The following is a 25838-nucleotide window of genomic DNA, read 5'->3' as shown; positions in this document are numbered from 1 at the left end:
TTTTTAAATTTTTCCTGTTTCACAGATTATAACAAAGCCAATCAACTGCCTCTGTCTGTCTCAGAATTTTAATATAACATATATAACAAGTATTTCCAATTCCATTAACACACTGAAGCTCTAAAACAAATTATTATTCGGCACATTATCAGATCCATTCACGTCTACCTTTATTAAAAAACAAAAATGAAATACTTAATTCTCATGCTAATAATTAACCTGATTAGATTCCACCTATTAATCAATTAGATCTATAGAACAGAAAGAAAATAAACATCTATTATTCCTAACAGAAGAGAAGGAAAAGACAGGCAGACCACACTTTAACTTCAATTTTAAAGCGACCATGGTTAAAAATAATATTTACTCTTAAACTAAAGTTATGTCTCCTTTGTTGGAGATATCAGTAATTAAGAAAGAATTTTTGAGACCAATAAATACTATATTTATCAACAATATGATCCTAATAAGATAGCAATATCCGACACTAGGATAAAGTGAACTCTTAAAATGATTTCAGTTCTGAAATTTTGAGCTTTTTCTTAATACAGAACATTTTTCCCTCAAAAGTACTACTTCTAACATTATTCTTTCATAGTTTCACTAAATAATGTTTTATGGCTTAAAAACAAGAAGCAATTTCAAAGAGAGCCATATTTTTTAATTAAGCTAACTGTAAATAACACAAACTTATTGAAGGCATCCACATGAATTAAAAAAAATAAGGTTATTGGCACTGCACAAATTTTAGTGACTAAACAACATTATAGCTTGCTGGAAACTCATAAAATAAAAAATGTAAATAGCCACACGATGAGAAGTCATCAGTAAATAATTGTTCTAAAACCTGAACCTTAGTAATTAATAAACAAGGTACAACTTTTCATGTATTTTGCATCACTTAACCGAAGAAAAAGATGCCTCCCAGTGAACTAACAATTTAACTTTTTTTAAATAAGAATGACTCTCTGGTGAGAATGAATGACGTTGGGGAAAAATAAAGTACTAGAAAAATCTTAAAAGTCACCTTATATTTCCGTATATTAAGCTGTCCCCCCATATCTTTGGGTCTTTAATATAAGATGAGTTGATTCCTTAACCTTAACATGGTGGGGAAAGTCAAAGTTAGAAATATCTTAACTTCTACAAAGTGAAAGAATTTTTGCCAGGACTATGTGGATTTGGGAAAAGGAATCCCAGCACATTTCAAGTAACCATTTATTCCCACAGAGAAATAAACTGATTTATTCAGTTTGGGAATGGATGGATTTTTCATTTGATACAGACAACAGAGAATTATAAAATTTAGCTACTTTAAGTCATAATCCTTACAAATAACTAGGAACATTTGTCAGGGGTGTGGGTTCTTAGTCCAGCAAAAAGTAAGTTTTCAAAACTTTCAAGAAAGCAACGTCTGGTGCTTCTTGACACCTCCATAGCACCACTTGCTGAGTCATTTTCCCTCATGTCCATTATTTAACACAGGCTTTGAATAGGACAGATTTTTTTTTTTTTTTGACACCAACTACCAGGTGCTTAATCCTGCTTAACTTCTCTGAGCCTCAGTTTCCTCAACTGTAAAAGACAACTCATACCTTCATCTGATGACTACATAGTAAGTCTTACAAGAGAGAAAAACATAATCATATGGATTAAAATGAGCAGAAACCAAGCTTACACAATTTTTCAGCAGTAAAAAGGAAATACTTCATAAGTCATTGAATGAAACCAGCTTAACCCTAACACCATCTGTCATGGACATTAAAAGAAAATTATAGGCCAAAATCTCTTATGAATATAGACAAAAATCCTAAAAATAATTATTTAGCAAGGCAAGCCCAGCAATATATAAAAAGTATGAAAGAAATGACCGAGTGGGATTTATTCCAAAAATACGTTGGTCTGACATTCAAATGCAAGCCAAAGTAACTCATCATGTCAACAAAATAAAGAAGAGACTCCTAGGATCATCTCAACAGATGCAAAAAAAATGTATCTGATAAACTTTAACACCCACTCATCATTTTAAAAACCTCTCAGCAATATGCAAATAGATACCTTTAATCTGATAAAAGGTATCTATTAAAAAAAAAATACACACACACACCCCAACTCCAGATAACATCAATCTTAATAGTTAAAAGTTGAACACTTTCCCATGAAAGTTGGGAAGAAAACAAGATTGTCCACTATCATCCTTCCTATTCAACTTAACATTGGAGGTTCTAGTAATTAAAATAAGGCAATAAAAGGGTGGGAAAGTATAAAGATCAAAAAGAAATAAAACTGTCATTCTCACAGCTAACATGATTATATACACAGAAAATGCAAAGGAACCTAATTGCAAGGAACTACAATGACTAAGTGAATTTAGTACGACTGACAGAAGTTCAGGACTTTTCTACTACATTTCTATATAATCATAACAAATGGAAAATGAAATTTATAAAACACCACTCAGTATACAATAACAAAAAAGTAAATACTAATGAGTAAATCTTCTATAAGATAGGTAAGACAGCTAGCTACACTAAAAACTAAAAAACAATAATGAGAAAAAATTTAGAGATATAAATAAATGGAGAAACATACCATGAGTCATGGTTGGAGACCCAATATTGTTATGGTAGAAATTCTCCCCAAATTATCTACAGATCCAGTGCAATCTTAATCAGAGTCTCAGTAAATTTTTTGTGGAAATGGGCAAGCAGATCCAAAATTATGTGGAAATGCAAAGACCCTAGAACAGTCAAGTTATATCTTTATGAAGAACAAAGTTGAAAGCCTTATATTCCCAAACTTCAAGATCTACTATGAAGTGATAGTGTGACAATGGTGAAAGAATGGAGGAAAAGTCTTCAATCAATGAGCCTTGCTCTCATGCTGACACCATTAACACAGAATTGACTCAAAACAAATCACAAACCAAAAAAGTAAAAGGCAAAACTATAAAACTTCTAGAAGAAAATATGAGCACACCTTCATGATCTTTGTGTAAACAAAGATTTTTTAAATTAATAATTAAAAGGCTATTAACTGCTAACTTAAAATTAAAGCAACTGGCCTATTAATAGCTACTAACCTACAAAATGAAAAAAAAAAAAGGATAAGGTCAGCTTTCTTAAAATTAAGAATTTTTATTCCCCAAAATATATTATGTGAGCAAAAAGATAAGCCATTAGCCAATAGAAGATATCATTAATGGGCCTCCATGGTGGTGCAGCAGGTTGAGCACAGCGCTGTGACGCTGTCTGCAGCCTCTGCACTGCGGGTTTGATTCCTGGCCAGCAAGGGAGAGTCCCACATGGCGCAGCAGACCTCTCCTGTCTCACCCTCTGCTCCTCTCAGCAGTGTACTTCGGCTTCTGCCTGTTCTGCTCCCTGTTCTGTCTCTGGTGAATTCTCTCACTCTCCTGCTCCTCTGGCCTGTACCCCAGTGCTTGTATAAATAAATAAATCTTAAAAAAAAAGATATCATTAATATATAAGTCCAGCAAAGGCTTTGTATCTAGAATACTTAAAAAATATATATAAATAACTACTATGTGTAACTATAAAAAAGACAATCTATGTTTTAAATGGAAAAGAGATCTAAATAGGAATTTCATTAAATATCCAAATGGCCACTATACATACATAAAGGCATTCAAAACACTGTTAGCATCAAAATGCTAATAAAAGCAATGACACTATTATACACATCACAAAAAGGCTAAAATACCCATTAAAGGTATTGATTAGAATCTGGAAAAAGTGTAACTCTTATCAACCAGTGTTGGGTGTGTAAATTAGTATAACTCTGGAAAACTGCTTGGCAATTTCTTCTCTTAAAGCTATACACCTACCCTATGATTCAGTAAACCACAGTCCTAGGCATATAGTCAACAAAAATTGACATATGTTTTTATATAATGTTTACAACAGCTTTATTCACAATTGCTTCTCAAAATGGGAATAACTAAAATGTCCACAAACTGAAGAATGAATTGTGGTACATTCCTACTATGGAATACTACACAGAACAATAAAAGAACAAAATAGCCGTACATGTAATAACATGGATGAATCTTTAAGCATAATTTTCACAGTAAATGAAAAGAGATGTAATGATAATTTATCATCTAATTCAATTTATATGAAATTCAAGAACAGACAAACTGATGGAGAGAGTAGGTAGAATAGTGGTTACATGTGAAGGAAGTAATATCTCTAAGGATAAACAAAGACTTCTTATGGTGAGATATGAATGTCATATTTTGGAACTGGATGTATATACACCTATGAAAATATTCACTGAGCAGTTCATTCAAGATCAGTGTACTCTGTCATTTGTACATTATGCTTCAAGTAAGTAAATCTTATCTCTAAATAAAAAAAATCAGAAACTTCAATATGCAATTTGGAGGCATATGCAGGGAAAGAAGGTATTTAGTAGAGGTGTTGGTCATCTTAAAACTTATTTGGAAAAATAGGCAAGGAAGAAATCAAACTATCACTATTTGTGGACGATATGATAATATACATAGAGAACCCCAAAAACTCCACAGAAAAACTGATTCAACTCATCAATCAGTTTAGTAAAGTGGCAGGATACAAAATCAACACACAAAAATCAGTAGCCTTCCTATACACAAACAATAAATCTGAAGAAGAAGAAATCAAGAGGGCCTCCCCTGGTGACACAGTGGTTGAGCGCTGGGCTGCAAAGCTGCCCGCAGCCTCTGCAGCTCCAGTTCGCTCCCCGGCTGTTCCCTGGCCGATCCCCGGCCACCAGAGGAGAGTCCCCTATGGCACACAGACCTCTCCTGCCGCCCACTGCTCCCCTCAACAGTGTACTTCGGTCCTTCTGCCTGCTCTGCTCCCTGCTCTGGCTCTGGTGAATTCTCTCACCCTCCCACGCTTCTGACTATACCCAGTGCTTGTATAAATAAATAAATTAAATTAAATTTAAAAAAAGAAGAAGAAATCAAGAAAACTATTCCTTTTATTATTGAAACAAAAAAAAATCAAATACTTGGGAATAAACCTAACAAAAGAAGTAAAGGACCTATACAAAGAAAACTATAAAACACTGTTAAAAGAAATAGAAGTAGACACAAAGAAATGGAAAGACATCCCCTGCTCATGGAACGGAAGAATTAACATTATCAAAATGGCCATCCTACCAAAAGCAATCTACAGATTCAATGCTATTCCAATTAAAATTTCAATGTCATTCTTCAAAGAAATAGAAAAAATATTGATGAAATTCATATGGAGCTACCAAAAACCCCGAATAGCCAAAACCCTCCTGAAAAAAAAAAAGAAGAGAATGGAGGCAACACTCTCCCAGATTTCAAACTGTACTACAAAGCCATAATATTCAAAACTGCATGGTTGGAACCAGAACAGACACATGGACCAATGGAACCGAATAGAAAGCCCAGAAAATAAACCCACAGATCTATGGTCAACTAATATTTGACAAAGGACCAAAGAATATGCACTGGAGCAAAGAAAATTTGTTCAATAAATGGTGCTGGGAAAACTGGGTTGCTACATGCAAAAGAATGAAGCTTGACTACTACCTCACACCATACACAAAAACCAACTCAAAATGGATTAAAGAACTAGACATAAGACCTGAAACCATAAAATATATAGAAAGAAATATAGGCAAAACACTACATGACATGCACCTCAAAGACATCTTTACAGACACATCACCCAAAGCAGTGACAGTGAAGGCAAAGATAAACAGCTGGGACTACATCAAATTAAAGAGCCTCTGCACAGCAAAAGAGACAATAACAAAAACAAAGAGAAACCCCACCAACTGGGAGAAAATTTTTGCACCCAACACTAATGATAAAGGACTGATCACAAAAATCTAAAAAGAGCTGATGAGACTCAGCAAAAACAACGAAAATAATCCAGTCAAAAAATGGTCAGAAGAATTAAAAAGAAACTTCTCCAAAGAGGAAATACAAATGGCCACCAGGCATATGAAAAAATGTTCAACGTAACTTGCAATCAGGGAAATGCAAATCAAAACTACAATGAGATACCATCTCACACCAGTGAGAATGGCGCATATTAAAAAAAACTAGCAACAACAAATGTTGGCAAGGATGTGGAGAGAAAGGAACTCTCCTGCACTGTTGGTGGGAGTGCAAACTGATCCAACCACTATGGAAAGCTGTGTGGAGATTCCTCAACCTACTAAAGATAGCTTCCATATGATCCAGCAATTCCACTCCTAGGTATTTACCCAAAGAACACAGAAACATTAATTCCGAAGAGCACCTGCACCCCTATGTTTATAGCAGCACTATTTACAATAGCTAAGCTTTGGAAACACCCCAAATGCCCAAAAATAGATGACTGGATCAAGAAGATGTGGTACATATACACCATGGAATATTACTCAGCATTCAAAAAAGATAAACACATGCAATTTGCAGCAACATGGATGGAGCTGGAAGGGATCATGCTCAGTGAAATAAGCCAGAAAGAAAAAGAATGGTCTCACTCATAACAAGAATCTAGAAAACCTAAATAAGGGACCAGGAAATAGAATAACTATAATCAAAATCAACAAACAACTATGAACCAGAGACACACTTTGGCGGGGCAGGGTAGGGGCTGGGATAGGAGGGTTGGGGTCAAAATCAGGAGGTTGCAATTGTATGGGGAATATAAAAATTAAAATAAAACTTATTTGGAAAACATAAATGCATATATAATAAAAAAGGAAATGCAATCATGCTAAAAGGAAGAATCAACATTTACTGGGAGTTAAAATTATCTCACTGTGCCAAAATATACCTTTACACACACATGTGTGCACTTGTACACCATTTTACTTAAAATTCTGCAACACTAGGTGGCCCATGGGTGCTTTGGTGGTGGGAGCACTATGGTAATAACATTTGAAAGGGAGTGAGTTTCTTACACTCCCAAAATGCAAACAATGATGTAAAGCAACATAACCTCAATTAAAAATATTTATATTTTGGGCCTCCCCGGTGGCGCAGCGGTTGAGCGCTGGGTTGCGAAACTGCACGCGGCCTCTGCGGCGCCGGTTCGATCCCCGGCTGCTCCCTGGCCACCAGAGGAGGGTCCCACATGGCGTGCAGACCTCTCCTGCCGCCCGCTGCTCCCCTCAGCAGTGTACTTCGGTCCTTCTGCCTGCTCTGCTCCCCGCTCTGGCTCTGGTGAATTCTCTCACCCTCCCGCGCTTCTGACTGTACCCAGTGCATGTATAAACAAAACAAACAAACAAACCAGCAAACAAATAAATAAAGCATGCCTCTATAAAAAAAAAAATATTTATATTTTCATCACGAAAAATGAATAAAATTCTGCAACAAATGCAAGGAGTAGGAACAGCTATTAATCATCTCAAAAATGAGAAAATAATGGTGAGTAAATGTTGCCACTGTCAAATGATTTGACCTTAGTAAATACATTTGGTTTGCATAAAGTAGTTTTCTAAATACACTGACAAAAATGATATGTAAATATCAGCCTTGTTTTCCAACCACGCTATCTAAATATCTTCCTCCATTCCTCTTCAATCTCACTCTCCTTATTTTTCTTCATGACACAGTTGTTAGAATGAATGTTCCACAAATGCAAAGACTATGCCCATGTTATTCATTGCTCTATCCCCAGCATTAACCCCCAAGCTTGGCATATAATGGATACCTAATAAATATAAATAGAAAAAATAATAATTACTATCTTACATGGTACTCAGTTTTGCATCCTTTGTATGACATCTATAAAACTGAGAGAATAATCTTATTTTATATCTTTTACAATAATTAGTTTCTACAACTCAGCCAGCAAAAGAATTAATATATATCTTTAAACTGATTTGAGTAACCATTTCACAGTCATAGAAGAACTTGGAAGACTGAGTTTACCATGTTAAACTAACACAGATAATTAACTTTCATTTATATCATGAAAAACATCATTGTTTGAGGCTGGCATTATAAAGACCAATGACTGTATTCAGCATTAACAAAGGACTAATACCATCATGACTAAGAACAGCACTGAAGTATGCAGGGGTGAATATTTGCCCCTTCACTGAATTCTACTGTCAGGGCACTCCTACGTCATGATTCCATTTCCTTTTATCTCCCTGCTCTCACTACTATCTCTGCTCTGCTTTAATCTTTCTTGCTATTATCTCTAATTTTTCCATCTTTGCCATATGGATCATCCTTCTCTCTTTAACATATTTAGAGGGCATCTATCTTGAAAGCACAAGCGTGTGAGTGTGTGTACATATGTATATGTGTGCAAACACCTTTCCTGGACCCTGATTTCCCCAAAAAATATTCCTCTTTGACTTATTCTACCTCAACTCCCAAGTTCATATTCATTCCTACAGATCATCAAAAATTACCACCACCAAATCAAACTGCCTTCCTTAGCTACCTCAGGGGTTAAGGTCTCTGCGCTATCAAGCTATCTCCAGCCACTGCAGCCTGAGTTTGATCCCTGGCCAGGGAGCTGATCCACATGGCACAGCAGACCTCTACTGTTTGGCCCACTGCTCCCCTCAGCAGTGTATTTCAGTAGATCTACCTGTTCTGTTCCCCACTCTGTCTCTGGTGAATCCTCTCACCCCCTGCACCTCTGGCCTATACCTCAGTTCTTGTAGGCACAAATAAATAAGTATGAATCTTTAAAAAAAACAATAAAACAAATTAAAGATGAATCCTCCATGTTTAAATTGTCTCCTCTTGACCTCCATGATTCAGTGGGCTTGAATTTATTGGGCTTGAATTTTTATTTTTAAGGGAATAATAAAAAGCCAAATTATAAATACAACATTGGGTGCTTAGGAGAATTTTCTCCAGACTAGTTTCTGGTTCTATATATTTCAAATTATGTTTGGCTTCTCCTACCCATATACTTCTAGTATCAGCAGGTCATGATCATATCACCTAAGATCTCTGGCCTTGCATCTTCCTGTCACAACATTGAGTCAATACAATGAATACCAAAAGTATTCTTAGATTTCATCACTATAGCAGAACAGTTCCAAAGTGACAATGAACCACACAAATACATCCAATCAAACTAAATGTAAACCCAATTCAACTTTTCCTTAGGGGTATCCCCAAAATACCTGCAGTCATTTCAGTGATATCTACATGACATAAGTGTGAGTCAAGAAAGGAAAGTGATAGTAATTTTAACTTAAAATACCTTACTTTCAGAAACTCTACAGAAACAGATGGTCATGTGAACACCTTCTTTCCAAAGTCTTGGAAGAAATTTATATAAGTGAGTGTCCTTGGAGTTTAAGTTTAATTAGCTTCATAGTAAATCCTTCACATCCTACCACTCTGTTTTCTTCACTGACTCCTCTTTATCATGTCAATGACTAAATACAGGTACTTTCCATAATCTTTGCTTTTCTCCTAAAACCCTGCACAATACAGAATCATTTTGTCCTTGATTTACTAAATTCTATCTCCGCCACTCCCAAGCTTTAATTATGACATTCTAAGCAAATATTTCTCCCTTTAGAAATGTGTGACTATGGGCCTCCCTGGGGTTAAGGCGCAACCTATGAAGCTATCCACAGCCTCTGCAGCACAAATTCAATCCCCCTGGCTGGCCAGGGAGCAACCCACATGGCATAGCAGACCTCTCCTGTCTCGCCCGCTGCTCCCCTCAGCAGTGTACTTTGGTCAATCTGCCTGTTTGTTCCCTACTCTGTCTCTGGTGAATCCTCTCACCTCCTCACCTCTGGCCTGTATCCCAGCTCTTGTATGCATAACTAAATAAATCTTAAAAAAAAAAAAAAAAAGAAATGCGTGACTAGACTATCAACTCCATGGCCAAGGAGATATCAGTTTTGATTATCTCTAGAGCCTAAGTTCTCAGAAGCATATAGTAAGCCTTGATGGAAACATATTGACTAACTTCTAAGGTGTATGTGACCTCATTCTCTCTTTGCATGCTCCAAATCTGCAATCATCCAATCCCTACTGGTCTTTTCCACCTAGACAATTTCTGCCCCACAGAAAATACATACAAATCCTACCACACTTGGAGTACTCATTTTAGCACTAAGGCAGATGTTTTAAACTCCAAGTATATAAACTTTATAGCAACTTTTAATAAAATTAAGGCACAATGAAATTATATGCCTTGATCAAGAAAAATCTACATTATTCCACATTTAATAGCTTCCCTCTTAAAAAATGTCTATGGCTCATCAACATACAGATCTAACTTTAATAACTTGTCTGGAATCACACTCAGTGCCCTACATAAAGGTCACCATAATTAGAAATGCAGAGGCTATTGCTAGTTATTAGACATAAGCAAATAAAACACTTTTGAGAAACAAAATAAGACTAAATGTCAGTAACAAATAACTAGATAATAAGTATGTACACATACATATGTCAAAGTCTGTATACAGAAAGTACAACACATAGTACATATCCAATCATGCAGTGCTGCTCCACTGAGAGACCTTATTGTAAAACATACTACTAAAACAAAAGAGTTCCCAAGCAAATGGACAAACTGCTGACATAAGCGTGGCACTGACGTATCTATTTGCCTTCAGTTGCTAGGATTCAGTGTGCCCATTTTCCTCTAAGCTTTAAAACATGCAACTCTGGTAATTATGAAGATTTCATAGTTAAAAGATTGATGGACTGCTCGGTACAGGGAAATGTTTTAAATTTAAACCTCTAGTTTTTTTTTTTAAATCATTCATGTTTTCCCAATGGTAAAAAACAAATGTAAGTGAAAGTTTTCATTTCTTTACCAAAAACAACAAAACCAATTTCAATAACATGAAATGAAAAGGAAAACTTCATAATTCCAAGTTACTATCACAGAACAAATACTCGAAGAAAAACGTAAAAAGGGAATATTTCCTATCCAAATACTTTTTGAATCTGTATAATAGAAATCTATATTATTTTGCATAGTTAAAAAAGGGAAATTAATGGTGATGAGAGTTCCTAATGTTTCAATTAGCATCCATTTTACCCTTAGAATTATAATCATAAGGTTATATGCAAACCAATTAGTTACTAACAAACTGAATTGTATGCCATTGACAGGATCTGAGAAGAGGAAACAGCAATCTGTTAGGTAAATAAAAATTGATCCTTATGATAATGAAATGATAATCAAAATACAGCCGTTTTTCATAGTTGTAAACAAGTTCTTTATATGTAGAAGAAAAAGAATAAAAATTATTTTGGGGGCCTCCCTGGTGGCATAGGGATTAAAGTCTCACACTATGAAGCTCTCCCCAGCCACTGCAGCACAAGTTCGATCCTTGGCCAGGTAGCTAACCCTCATGGCGCAGCAGACCTCTCCTGTCTTACTTGCTGCTCCCCTCAGCAGTGTATTTCAGCAGATCTGCCTGTTTTGCTCCCTAGTCTGTCTCCGGTGAATCCTCTCACCCCCCACACCTCTGGCTTACACCCCAGTTCTTGTATGCATAAATAAATAAGAAAAAGAAAATTAAAAAAGAAAAGATTTTGAAAAAAAAAGTTGGAAGATTCACATTACACAATTTACAGTAATCAAGGCAGTGTAGTTATGGCAAAGAGAAAGACACATTTATTAGTGGGACAGAAACAAATCCACATAAAGAAGAAAAAATGCTTTCTGACAAACATACTAATGCCATTCATTGAAGAAAGGAGATTTTTTATAACAAATGACATTAGAACAACTATGTAGGGAAAAAATGAACCTAAACTTAACACTGCAAACAAAAATCAGCTCAAAATAAATCCACAGGTAAAACATAAAACTATAAAGGTTTTTTAAAAAAATCATGAGAAGATCTTCACGGCCTGGTGTTAGGGAAAGACTTTTTAAACATGTCATCAAAAGCATAAACTGTAAAAGAAAAAATAAATTCAACTTTATCAAAATTACAATCTTCTGCTCTCTGAAAAACACTACTGATGGGGAGAAAACATTTGTAAATCACATTATCAACAAAAGATTTGAAGACTTATATCCACACTTCACCAAAAAGAATATACAGTTGCAAATAAATCCATGAAAAGATATCAAAAAATTGGGCCTCCCCGGTGGCACAGCAGTTGAGCGCTGGGTTGCGAAGCTGCCTGCAGCCTCTGCAGCGCTGGTTCAATCCCCGGCTGTTCCCCGGCCACTGGAGGAGGGTCCCACATGGTGTGCAGACCTCTCCTGCAGCCCGCTGCTCCCCTCAGCAGTGTACTTCGTCAGTCTGCCTGCTCTGCTCTCCCCTCTGGCTCTGGTGAATTCTCTCACCCTCCCGTGCTTCTGACTGTACCCAGTGCTTGTATGTATAAATACAAATATTTTTACATTTATTTTTTTTATAATTTTTTTTTCTTTTATAGAGGCATGTTTTATTTATTTATTTGTTTGTTTGTTCGTTTGTTTCGTTTATACATGCACTGGGTACAGTCAGAAGCGCGGGAGGGTGAGAGAATTCACCAGAGCCAGAGCAGGGAGCAGAGCAGGCAGAAGGACCGAAGTACACTGCTGAGGGGAGCAGCGGGCGGCAGGAGAGGTCTGCGCACCATGTGGGACCCTCCTCTGGTGGCTGGGGAGCAGCCGGGGAGCAGCCAGGAATCGAACCGGCGCTACAGAGGCTGCGGGCAGCTTCGCAACCCAGTGCTCAACCGCTGCGCCACCAGGGAGGCCTGCTTATATGTATAAATAAATAAATAAATCTTTAAAAAAATAAAAAGATATCAAAAAATCATTAGCAAATATGGAAATGTGAATTAAAACTATGAGATACCATTACATGCCTATTAGACTGATCAAAATAAAATACTAACAAAACCCAAGTACTGGTGTGGGTGTGAAGTTACTGGAACTTCACTGGTAAGACTGAAAAACAGCACAGCCACTGGAAAATAATCTGGCAGCTTCCAATAAAGTTTAACATATATTTACCACGTGACCCAGCAATCCTATTCTTAGATATTTACCTAGAGAATAAAAATTTGTGTTTTCACAAAAATCCTATACTGTATAATCAACAAAATGGAAATTTCTATTTATAGTCAACCAATAAATTCTACTTATAGTCAACAAAACTGGAAAACCACCTAGATATCCTTCAACAAGTGAAGGATAAACTGGTAGGTTCAACCAATGAACTATTACTCAACAATAAAAAGGAATAAACCAAAGCATGCAATTTGGAATACAATTTTATCTCATTTTCACCAACCTGAGGCACGAATTTACTTTCAAACATCCCCATTCTTTTCTTGAACACTTCCCTGGGCATGCAAGTCATTATCTCATTAGTTAACCCATTCCAACTCAAGCAATTTTACATGATCAAAACAACTCTCTCATATTAATCTAAAACCTGTTTACCTGTTACACACATTAGTGTTAGTTTGGATGCCAAAGTTGCTCATGAAAATAAGAAAATTAATCCCTACTTCATGTGGCAATCTTTCAAATATTTGAAGACAGCTATATCTTCTGATGCAAATTTTGTTTTTCTTTAAAGGCCAAATTTATTCAGAGTGTCTGCTGCACTCTGAGCTATCTAATTTATATGAATCACTCATTTAATCATTTTTCTAGTTCTATGATAAAGCAACTAAGATGGCTTACTTTACAAATGAGAAAACTGAGGCCTAGATTAGGTAACTTGCCTAAAGTCATGAAGCTGGAAAGTGGTGGTGCCAGATTTCAAAGGCAGACAGCTTCACCTCAGAGTCTACATCCTGAATTGGAAGCTTCACTCTAAATGACTCAGGATCCTTCTGCTATTTAGTTTAGGTCACTGTGTAAATCACTCCATCACAATGTTAAAGCAAAAAAACATGACCCATTATCTTCTACTTAGAGATGAAGGCGATGTTTATTCTTATGCATTTATAAAAAGTATGATATAATACAACACTTAATAAAAGGAAAAGCAGTGTAAAAATTAGCATTTCTCTTCAAATACTAACCTATCTTTTCATTTTCATGGCCTATTGTTTTTTATTCGGCATACACTTCCGACTATCTGAAACACTTTCTAGCTTTTGAACACTATTTCAACACTCCCCTACCTCTGTTTACACTATTCTCTCTTCCTAAGTGATCATTTCTTCACTTCTGCAGAAATTGATACAGTCTTTCTGTGTCCTCAAAAAGCCACTTGTGCTGGGTATAGTTCATCTGCCTCTCCAGATCCATTTTCACTCTTCCTTCCTCTGTTCTGTGTCCCAGGAATCAGTACTGAATAGACTTATCATAGGTAAGTATCCTTTGCCTGTCTTCAGGTAGAGTCAGCCAGTGGCAGACACTGGCAGGAGAATAAAAGGCAGGAAGAGAGTGAGTTTGAGGTATTTACTCCCCTGCTCTCACAAAAAGTCCTATCTGGTTAGCAATGTCCCTCTACCACAGGCTAAAACTTAAAGCACCTGTCAACTGGACCTTTATATATTCCTGCTATAAGTGAAACCATCCGATATTTTTCTTTTTCCTTCTGGCTTATTTCACTGAGCATAATTCCTTCTACCTCCATCCATGTTGCTGAGAATGGCATGAGTTTATCTTTTTGATTGCTTAATAATATTCCATTGTGTATATATACCACATCTTCTTGATCCAGTCATCTATTTTGGGGCCTTTAGGTTGTTTCCAGATTTTACCTATTGTAAATAGTGCTGCAATAAACATAGGGGTACAGGTGAATCAATGGTTTTGTGTCCTTTGGGTAGATCCCTAGGAATGTAATTGCCAGCAGACCCCAAGTTTTCTGATGGAAAAAGGTTTTATTCATCTTAGAATCTCCCAAATCATTAACTACTTGCCTACAGCACTAAATGTTTCATGAAAAAATGGAAAAAATAACATTGAAACATCAAAAGGGGAATACTTCATGACACAGAAAATGATATAAAACGCAAATTTTAGTTTTGTTCAAAACCTTTGTGTACGTTCCCAGACACAGGATATCAACTGGGAGAGAAAATGAGGGAGTCACTGGGGTACAAGAAATGTCCCTCATTTTCAACTGAGTTATGTTATATGTGTGTATACATATAAATGTATGCTATATGTGTGTAGACAAATTTAAAAATGTATAACATGTTACTTGTGTGTATACAAATGTTATATGTATGTAGACAAATGTAAAAGTTATGTTATATGTGCATATACAAATGTGAAGGTAAAATACTAGATGGTTCCATCTATATGAAAATCTAAAGTCATCAAATTTATAGAAACAGAATATCTACAGACTTAATATATCTTCACTTTACAGGATGTACAGTGTATCTATATCTGATTGCTCATGTTGAACCATTATGGTGAACATCTCATTTATCCATAGAGTTTTTCCCCCATGTAGCATTATTTTTAATAGTCAAAATTTGAAACAATCTAAATATTTATTACAGCACAGTGGATAAATCAATTGATAGTGTTCATGAAATAGAATACTACAGCCTACAGGACAAGATAAGGAGGTATTTACAGTCACATGGCTGAATCTTACAAACAATATTAAAAGAAGATGCCAAATGGAAAGAATACAATCTTAACTATACTGCTGTCTTTGTAGGATGTACAGCCCAAACCCTTTCTTTTGTCAATTCTTCACGAATTTATTGTTTCTTAGTCTACAAGGTATAAAAGCTTCCTGTTTTGATCACATCTTTGAGTATATTTTTATTTTTTTAAAGATTTTTTAAATTTATTTATGCATAGAAGAACTGGGGTACAGGCCAGAGGTGCAGAGGGTAAGAGGACAGAGTGGGAAGCAGAACAGGCGGATCTACTGAAATACTGAGGGGAGCAGCAGGGGAGACAGGAGAGGTCTCCCCTACAGGCACCATATCATGTAAGGTAGCTCCTGGCTGAGGATCGAACACATGCTGCAATGGCTGGCTATAGCTTGATAGCGCTGAGACTTTAATCCTTATGCCACCAGGGAGGCCCTGAATATGGTTTTAGTTTGATCAGAGTTAACATATATTTACAAATTATTTATCATTTTAGTATTTCTGAGATCTGGCATATGTAAGACACAATTTATAAATATATATGAACTTGGAATAAGCTAATTTTTCATTATTTCCTACCCGTAACTCTTTAGACATTTGAAATTGCTCTCATACACCTTTTTGTTGTTCCTTTAATAAGTAATTCCATCCAATTCAAAATGTTCTATTCTCCATACATGTGAAATTGACAAATCCACCAGCAAAGTGAAATTTTTAGCACTCTCTCTAGTTACTGATGGGTCAGAAAGATACAAAAATCAATAAGGACAATGAAGACATGACGAGACCATTTTACCACCTTTTTTTTTTTTTTTTTTTTTATAGAGGCATGCTTTATTTATTTGTTTGCTGGTTTGTTTGTTTTGTTTATACATGCACTGGGTACAGTCAGAAGCGCGGGAGGGTGAGAGAATTCACCAGAGCCAGAGCGGGGAGCAGAGCAGGCAGAAGGACCGAAGTACACTGCTGAGGGAAGCAGCGGGCGGCAGGAGAGGTCTGCACGCCATGTGGGACCCTCCTCTGGTGGCCGGGGAGCAGCCGGGGATCGAACCGGCGCCGCAGAGGCCGCGGGCAGCTTCGCAACCCAGCGCTCAACCGCTGCGCCACCGGGGAGGCCCCATTTTACCACCTTTTACCTACAGTCTTCCAGCTAACAAATATTGTGCCTAACAATTGAAAAATACATGTCATTTTCAAGCACATAATATATTTATTAAAACCATGCTAGGCCACATTTCTTGGCCACAGGTAATTGAATAAGAAATCAACACCATGAAATAACTAGAAAATCTGCAGATGATTAGCATTTTGTTTTTTATTTCTAAGCACAACATGTTAGTTAAAAGGGAAAATTAAAATTAGAAAGTGCTTAGGACTGAACCATAACAATACAACACATTAAAACTTGTGAGATTCAGGGTCTCCCTGGTGGCGCAAGGGGTTAAGCACAGCACTGTGAAGCTCTCTGAAGCCTCTGCAGCATGAGTTCAATCCCCGGCTGGCCAGAGGGCTACCCACATAGTGCAGCAGACCTCTCCTGTCTTGCCTGCTATTCCCTACATCAGTATATTTCAGTAGATCCACTTATTCTGCTCCCCACTCTCTCTGATGAATCCTCTCACCTACCCCCCACCCCCACCGCACCTCTGGGCTATACCCTAGTTCTTGTATGCATAAGTAAATAAATCTTTAAAAAAATAAAACAAAATCTCGAGAGATTCAACTAAAACAATATTTAGAGAGGAAAGTATAATCTTAAAAGCATACAATGAAAAAGCTAAAAATTAATGCTTTAGTTTCCCAAATACAAAGCCAGGAAAATAACAAGAAAGTAAACTCAAAGAAATACTAACCTATATTTCAGCCAACATAAATAAAATAGGAAACAAGCAGCGTGAGTTCAATCCCTGGCCAGGGAGATTCCCACATGGCGAGGCAGACCAATCCTGCTTGCCCGCTGCTCCCCTCAGCAGTGTACTTCAGTCCGTCTGCCTGTTCTGCTCCCTGCTCTGTCTCTGGTGAATTCTCTTGCCCTCCCTCACCTCTGGTCTGTGCCCCAGTGCTTGTATAAATTAATAAATCTTTAAAAAAAATTGTATTGCCATTTATCCATATGGATAAAAAAATGAGACTGTATCTCTACATTCTGTCACACATATAACCCAATGCTATATGGTCAAAAAGCACTTGAAAGGCAAAACTTTAAAAAGAAATACCATTTCATAGGCCTCCCCGGTGGCGCAGCGGTTGAGCGCTGGGTTGCGAATCTGCCGCAGCTCGTTCAATCCCCGGCTGCTCCCCGGCCACAGGAGGAGGGTCCCACATGGCGTGCAGACCTCTCCTGTCGCCTGCTGCTCCCCTCAGCAGTGTACTTCGGTCCTTCTGCCTGCTCTGCTCCCCGCTCTGGCTCTGGTGAATTCTCTCACCCTCCCGCGCTTCTGACTGTACCCAGTGCTTGCATAAATAAATAAATAAATCTTTAAAAAAGGAAAAAAGAAATACCATTTCATAACTACTAGTCTAACAAAAATTAAAGTCAGAAAATAGGAATCATTTGTTTGAGACCATTTTTATAGACTGCTATAGCAAAAGCAAAAATGCTGCAACCATATTTAACAGCAATTCAACTTTTCATAGTATCCTAGTTTTGAATATGAGCATACCTTGCAACTCAACAATTCTACCTCTAGATGCACACATACACCAAGAGACATTTACAATAATTTTCATAGTAGCACTGCACATAATAGGCAAAAGAAATGAAAATCACTCAATGGTCCATGAACAGTGGAATGGATAAATTTTACTATCATTATACAGTGAACTATTATATGGTATTGAAAAAATAAAAACAACAGGGCCTCCCTGGTGGTGCAAGGGGTTAAGGCGCAACCTACGAAGCTATCTGCAGCCACTGTAGCACATTCAATCCCTGGCCAGGGAGCTACTCACATGACACAGGAGACCTCTCCTGTCTCACCTGCTGCTCCCCTTAACAGTGTATTTCAGTCAATCTGCCTGTTCTGCTCCCCACTCTGTCTCTGGGGAATCCTCTCACCCCCCACACCTCTGGCCTGTACCCCAGTTCTTGTATGCATAAATAAATAAATTATTAAAAAACAAAGAAAAAAGGAAAAAAAACTACTAGTATCCATTTCAATATGGAATCTCAGGAGACATCAAGCAAAAAAAAGTTAGAAAAAAATTCACATATGATTCGATTTAAAGATCAAAAGCAAGCAATACTAACAACGTTATTTAGAAGTACATTCATGGGGGTTATAATTATAAAAATGAATAAGGGAATGAATAACAAAAAATAATGATGATAGAACCATTATCTCTGGGGCAGAAAGAAAGGAATGTAAAAGAGGTTACAAGAATTCAAAGGAAATGAGCTGAGAATACATAACTTTCTTTTTTTGTTCTATTTTCTTCTGTAAGCCATATAAAAGTATACCTGTGTACAGACTTTTATATACGACAATTCTCATTAAAATGTAAATACTATGTAAATTTAAGTCAAACAATATGCTGTAGATGGTAGAGGAGGGAAAAATCTATAAAAATAAGATACCTGCTAGATGAATCAATACTGGAGAGAAAATTCTAGGTTCAAAATGAAAAAAGAAAAAAGAAAAATACATTCCTCTGCACCAAGTTCAACAACAGGCTTCTAACAATCACTCAAATATACATGAATCAGCTTATTAAAAAAATCCAATGTTGTAAACCGTCAGGAATTACACACAGACAGAACTCAGCTCTCCTAAAGTTTTGCGTGGCTAACACAATTGTTTGGTTTCTTTTGTTTATGTTTTATGTTTCTTTTGTTTTGTTTATGTTGCCTGTAAGTAGGGAATAGTCAATTCGCTTCCATTCTTCTTACCCTCTCCCCTTCTTCCTCACCTCTAAGGTGCTTGAGCTTGAGCCGGCTGCACCCTTCAAGTCACCCTGAGATAACTACAACCTCCTATAATGAGGCACATCATTCGCCACCTAGGAACTGTCTTAGAAAACTGTGCCTACAGGTACATAAGCTATTTAGTGAAAGCACAAATGGACTAGGAGTCAAACCTATATTCTCGTCCCTGTGTTCCAACGCCTCCTTGCTTAACCTGGAAACGGTGTTTTTGTCTCACTGGAGTTGAATTTCTTCCTATACAATGAGCATAGTTCAATTAAATAAACTCTTAATCTCTTTTATATCTATGCAAACAGTTATGTTGATTTTAAAATAAACTTTTTTTCAGCAAATATAGATTCATCCTGCTTGGGATGGAGTCCAGAAGGCATGGGAATGTTCTAGGAACACAAGCTTACTGAATAACTGAAAGAGGGGAAGGAAAGAGAATCAGAGACGGGCCTGCCACTGAGGAAGAGGAAAAGTCTGAGGACGAGTTTCACAGTTTCACGTATAGCTGGCCCTGTCTGCCTTCCACGCAGACTGAGAAACATAAACTGTGGACATGTTACTATTTTGGTGATATAATGAAAATACTCTATTGCACAGCATCACTGCTTCATATCATTTGTCAACTTATATTTGTATATATGGTCAACTGTACTATAAGGTGTTTGGTTCTCAACTTACACATTAATTTAAATATCACACTGCTGTCTAAATGCCATCTTATTTGTTCCTTAAAGGAGATTTCGACCAGGTAAATGATAAAAGCAGAAGGGGAAAAAAAAAGACATATAAGTTGAAAATAAGCAGTCCTCAAATAGAGAACTAGAACCAAGGATGGAGGAAGGGAGGGAGTGTTCCATAATCATAGGTGGCTTTTAAAAAACAAAACAGGACCTCCCCGGTGGTGCAGTGGTTGAGCGCTGGACTGCGAAGCTGCCTGCAGCCTCTGCAGCGCAGGTTCAATCCCCCGCCACCAGGCGAGGGTCCCCATGGTGCGCAGACCTCTCCTGCTGCCCGCTGCTCTCCTCAGCAGTGTACTTCGGTCCTTCTGCCTGCTTTGCTCCCTGCTCCAGCTCTGGTGAATTCTCTCACCCTCCCGCACTTCTGACTGTACCCAGTGCTTGTATAAATAAATAAATAAAATCTTAAAAAAAAAAAAAAAAGAACTGTCTTTCCCACATCCAGAAAACTAAGGAAAAAACAAAAAACAAAAAAGAGCTAAAAGCAAGTTAAGTAGGACATGGCAAACAAGGCATAAATTTGACCCTGTGAACAACCAAAAGCCGTAAGAGATTTTTAAAAGAGTGAGTCTTTTGACCAAATCTGTGTTTCTGAAGGATAACTGATGGCAGAGTACCTACAATATTTACAAAACAGAGCATATTCTTACCTTGGCTGTATTTCACTACAAAATACTAATATAAAATTAGAATAAAACACTCATTTGAAATCATAAAATAAATTTCACAAAGACCACAGTATTCTTAGAGAAATGAACAGTAGGGTATGCCTTGCAAATTCCTTAGGGAAATAAATAATCACCTAAACTTTAAAATCTTTTTTTAAGTCTTCACACTACATGTGTATGTATATTTTTTTTCAAATAAAATTAACACTTTAAATTATATTTATGGTCCTTAAGGCCACAGAATTTTAAAATATTTACCTAACCATTTATAAAACACTTAGCATTTTCTGTATAGAAAAATATCTCACAGGCTAAGTTACACCTTTCAAAACCTCATTTACCTAGGCTATTTACCTAGCCTATTACATACAAAATAATCTGGATGAAAAGCTGAAAACTACATTGTAGAATAGACAATTAAAATGGTATAGACAAGTAGTTTGTTAAGTTCTGAGTCAAACTTCTATGTAGAGAACAGGTTTTTATAATGTCCTATTAGTTTCATCTACCTCCTGATAAATTGCTAAATTCTAGTCAAGCTTCTATGTAATAGACAACAGGTTTTTATAACTTCCTACTAGTCTCATCTGTCTCCATATACTACAAACTTAGTGCCTCTTTCCATTCCACCAAGACGGAACATAGTCAATAGTAACCAGATTTAAAATTTAAATCCCTTACACTCTTTGCTAAGAAAAAAAAAAATAGTTAAGAATAGACACATATATAGCATTGACAGCAAATAAGATAAATCTAATTACAAAAATCAAATATTTTACAAACATATACCATTAATTTTCAACACAGAGCCTAACATAATACCCCAAGAGTTAAGAATTACATTAGATGTTAATAAAAATGTTTAAACCCTTACAGAAAGTAAAGTGTAATAATTGTGTTATCGATCCAAAAATGAATATTTCTCTCTACTACAAAAATACAAAATATTTGCTTATCTTTTCCAGTTATTACACCTTAAAAAATTAAAGGCCAGCAGTGTCAACATCACAGATAAGTAAATCTACAAGAACTACTAACTTGTAATGTTTTATTTATACTTCACAAAAAGTGTAAACAAACTAAAAGAAGTAAATTCTAAATCTGGAAGCTATCATAGAATTCATCTACTGAGATACCCTGATTTGACACAATACGGACACTCAGAAACATTGACTTTTCCAAGATTACAGAGTAAAACCAAGACTTTTACCCTCGAACTGCTGCCTATGAACCCAGAGCATTTCCCCCTATATCAAGTTCTATCCACAACCTTTTTGTGCTCCTTCACTTTCTGAAACAAGAAAGTGATCTTACAATGTGATAGACAAAACAGAGCACTTCCATAAAAGTGCCAGTTTCCTCTCAATTTCTTTTAATATAAAATACATGCAAACAAAAACCACAGATCCATGGTTAAACTTCAGGAACATGAATAAGTAGAAAGTATTATTATAATCACTGTTAAATTAAAAGTATCTAGTAACTTCTAGTAATACAAAAATAGCATGACACTGATCATTAGGTAGCCATTCTAAAACCTTGAACTATTATATGTTTAAGACAATCAAAATGCTCCTATTCATAGTTGAATGTAAATAAGAGTTTTCTCCACTAGGAAAATACGCCCCTTTCAAAAGTACAACTTTTATTTTCCTCTAATACAACTAATAAAAAGATAGCTAGCGTAACAACACTGCATCTAGTTAAAGGTTGTGATAGAAAGAGCATCAGACTAGGATTAAGACCAGGAATTTTCAATTTACAAGGCAACAGTCATAACTGACTACACAACATTCAATTAAAATATGTTAAACTATAGTGCCGTGAAGTTCAGGAAAACTGTCCCAAATGCGATAAAACTGCTAAGATGATTTTCCAGCATTAAGAAATGCAATCTCTTTACACAGAGTCAATCATGAAATGCTATTCTAATCTACGAAAATAGCTGATACTACTTTGCTCCACAGTGAATGCTTTCAAAGCAATCTTTCTCCTGATACATGTTTTTCTAAGTACTGTCTATTAGCAGTAGCAGCAGACTGAGAAAACAAAAGACTTACCACTTTTGAACAGTTTTTCAAGCATGTGGCCAAATGACTAGAGACCACAAAACAGCTACTCAAAACACTTTTCAGGAAGCAAAGTGCTGCCTCAGTGGAGCACTATGCAGCAACGTTAAGCATTTTGTAGATTATTTGAAGAGAAGGGGAAAAATAAGGGAGCCTCAGACGTAAAAGAAACTTTTCTTTCAAATATACTTAGGGGGTCCCAGTGTAAAACATCGTGTTATTCAGAAAGTTTGAAAACCAAGAGTATATACATAGACGACTGCTCTCAAACAAAACCTCTACCTTCATTCACCCTTCTAGCTGCTCAGACTACAGCACTGAAAGCTGAAACTTCTACGTTCAAATCCCAATGCTTCCGCTTACTAGAGGTGTGAAGTTGGGTGATCTCTATTAGCTTTAATTTGCTCATCTCTAAATTGAAGTTAATGTCATGCACCATACAGGGGTTTGTAAGTATGAAGACAATATATACAAAGTGTTTTGCATTGAGTAAATGTTCAATGAATAGTAGTTATTGAGTTTCTGGGTGATGCAGAACAGGTAACATTTGCTAGGCTATATAAAGGTACAAACTCATCCCCTGAGGATGATTTCAATTTCTTAAAAACAAAAACATACAAATCTACAGGGAGAAATGGAAATGCTTTTGGTAACTTTCCAAACATTACCAAGTTTAAAGGTTAAATTATTACAACATTCTCCTAATTATGCAACAAATACACAAGACATGAGTTAGTCTGTAAAACACTGTATTAGCCTATATGGCTAAAATTCGGGGGGGGGGGTGGCGGTGAGAGAAGAGAAACCTCTTAAAAATTACTTCCAAAAGTCTTCTCATCTTAATTAGCAAGTCTCAGTTCCAATGCTGATCATTGTGAGAGCTCAGAAACCTCCTCTCAACTACCAAAAATAATGAAACCACACTGATTAAAATTCATATACACAGTCACTCATTCTAATAGCTGTATGTTATCTTTGGGGAGACATCAGCATTACCAAGGCAAGAGATAAGTGGCACCAAAGAGAACCCCATCAGAGTATGCCCGCGTGGGAGCAGTCACTCTATCAATATTAAATCGCAAACTAAGTTCGCATCTGAGAACTCGTGTGTTGCACAAAGTCTTTTAAAGGTGCAATATGATTAGCCTATTTCATTTCTAGTAAAGATAAAGGACAGTGCACTCTTCTTTAAAAAAAAAAAAAAGGCTTCTTGTACTTAGGCGTTCTTTCCAGAATAAAACTTTTTTTCACCCTGGAAATTAACATGCTTTCAAGTATGCCAATTCAACTGGGGGCTTGAAGCCATAAAACCGCGCTCGCTTCGCTACAAACCTTGCTTTCTGGCGACCTACCTGCTCTCTGGAAATGCAAGGCAGCGAAGGTCTCCTGAACATTTTGCAACCTCCAGAGTAACTGGCTGAACTTTCTCCGAACGACACGCAGCTCGACCTCCTGCGGGGTCTGATCACAGGCACTTTTTCCTCCCCGGCTGCGGACAGCCGAGGATGATGAGGCGCTTCCCTGAGGTGAAAGAAGTGATCCAACCCCAGGGCCAGCAGGCAGCCGGCGCCCCCGACCAGGCAGGAGAGCAGCGGCCGGAGGGCAGCGGGCAGCGCCCCGAGGCTGGTGAAGGAGACCCACCAGACGAAGCTGGAGAAGAGCAGCACCACGGAGCTGTGCTGGAGCCTCCCGGGCCACGCGAGCATCAGCAAGCCCACGAGGCTCAGCACCAAGAACAACCTGCCCGCCACCGCCGTGGGCGAAGGGGGCGCGGGGGCCCCGGCGCGTCCGTCCCCCTCGGGCCAGGACCACCACGGCCACACCAACAGGTCCCCCAGGTAACAGCAGACGGGCAGCGCCAGGAGCCACCAGGAGTCGCCGCCGCCGCCCCGGCCCGGCCCGGGGCCCCGCGGGGTCCGGGCGAGGACGCAGGTGAGGAAGAAGAAGGCACAGGCGATGCTGAAGAGCGGGCTGAGGCTGTGCGAGCAGACGCGCAGCAGGGTCCGCAGCGCGGCGGCCCGGGCAGCCCAGCCCTCGCGCCCCGAGGCGAGCAGCAGGGCGAGGACAAAGGCGGCCAGGGCGCCCAGCAAGAGGCGCGCCCGGGAACAGGGGGAGCCGCGGCGCGGCTGCCGCGGGGGAGGCCGGCGGCGGCAGCAGCAGCTCCACGTTGCAGAAGCGGCAGAGGTGAAAGAAGAAGCCGCGCGGCGGGTCCTGCCGCAGGGGGCTCACGCAGCTCTTCACGTAGCCGTTCCGCAGGCTCTCGGGGGGCGAGGCGGCCCCGTCCGGCGGCGGCGGGCACCGCATGGCTTTGGCGTCTCGCTCGTTCCCTCCTCATGGCCGGGACCCGGGGGGCCGCGGGACACAGCTCGCCCCGCGCGGGGCGCCGCGGCCGGACGCGCTCGCTCGGCCCCTGCCCCGGCGTTCCGGGGCCCCCCGCCTCCGCGGCGCGTCAGGGCTGTGCCCGGCGCCGCGGCCCGGGGTCCCCGCCGCGCGGACGGGGCAGCGGCAGGGTCCGCGACATGCCGGCTGCGGGGAGAGCGGGAGGGGCTCCTTGTGCTGCGGCCGCCTCTCGGGACTGGAGACTCGGCGTCGCCTCCCAGCTCCCGCGGGCTGCAACAGTTACCTCACGGCCCCGGGCTGGTCCGTTGGGCGCGCGAGCTGAGGGCGGGCGGGCGCTCCTCCCCCGCCGCTGCCCCGGCCGGGCGCGCGCCCCGCCCGCAGCTCGCGCGCGCGCCCGCGCCCCGTCCCGGAGCCGCCGCGCAACCCGCCTAGGGGCGGATGCGAACCCGCGAACCCGCCGCCGGAGCGGGCCGCCCCCGGGGGCGGACGCCCTCGCCCCCGCCGCCTTTGGGGGAGGTGAACCGGGGCCTCTTCGGATGGCAAGTCCGCCTTCCCCGGACCCCAGATGCGCAGGTTGCCTTTCGGGGTAAGTTAGACTCC

At 38.9% G+C, this 25838-nt stretch overlaps 1 protein-coding gene across 1 annotated transcript in view; it reads right to left on the bottom strand.

The window, feature by feature from the left end:
* The window catches only part of PDE3B (phosphodiesterase 3B), a gene marked incomplete at its 3' end in the record, with an annotated part of 116366 nt that extends 91092 nt beyond the window's left edge, over nucleotides 1-25274 (bottom strand). The window contains 2 exon segments of the mRNA XM_084247483.1: nucleotides 24251-25016; nucleotides 25018-25274. Of these exon segments, the coding sequence (XP_084103609.1) occupies nucleotides 24251-25016; nucleotides 25018-25202 (951 nt within the window). The 5' untranslated portion in view covers nucleotides 25203-25274.
* Nucleotides 25275-25838: the final 564 nt, after the last annotated feature.

Source organism: Talpa europaea (assembly GCF_964194135.1).
Source record: "Talpa europaea genome assembly, chromosome: 1".
NCBI lineage: Eukaryota > Metazoa > Chordata > Mammalia > Eulipotyphla > Talpidae > Talpa > Talpa europaea.
Note: the sequence above shows the minus strand (reverse complement) of the source record. Positions and strands in the feature narration are given on the sequence as shown.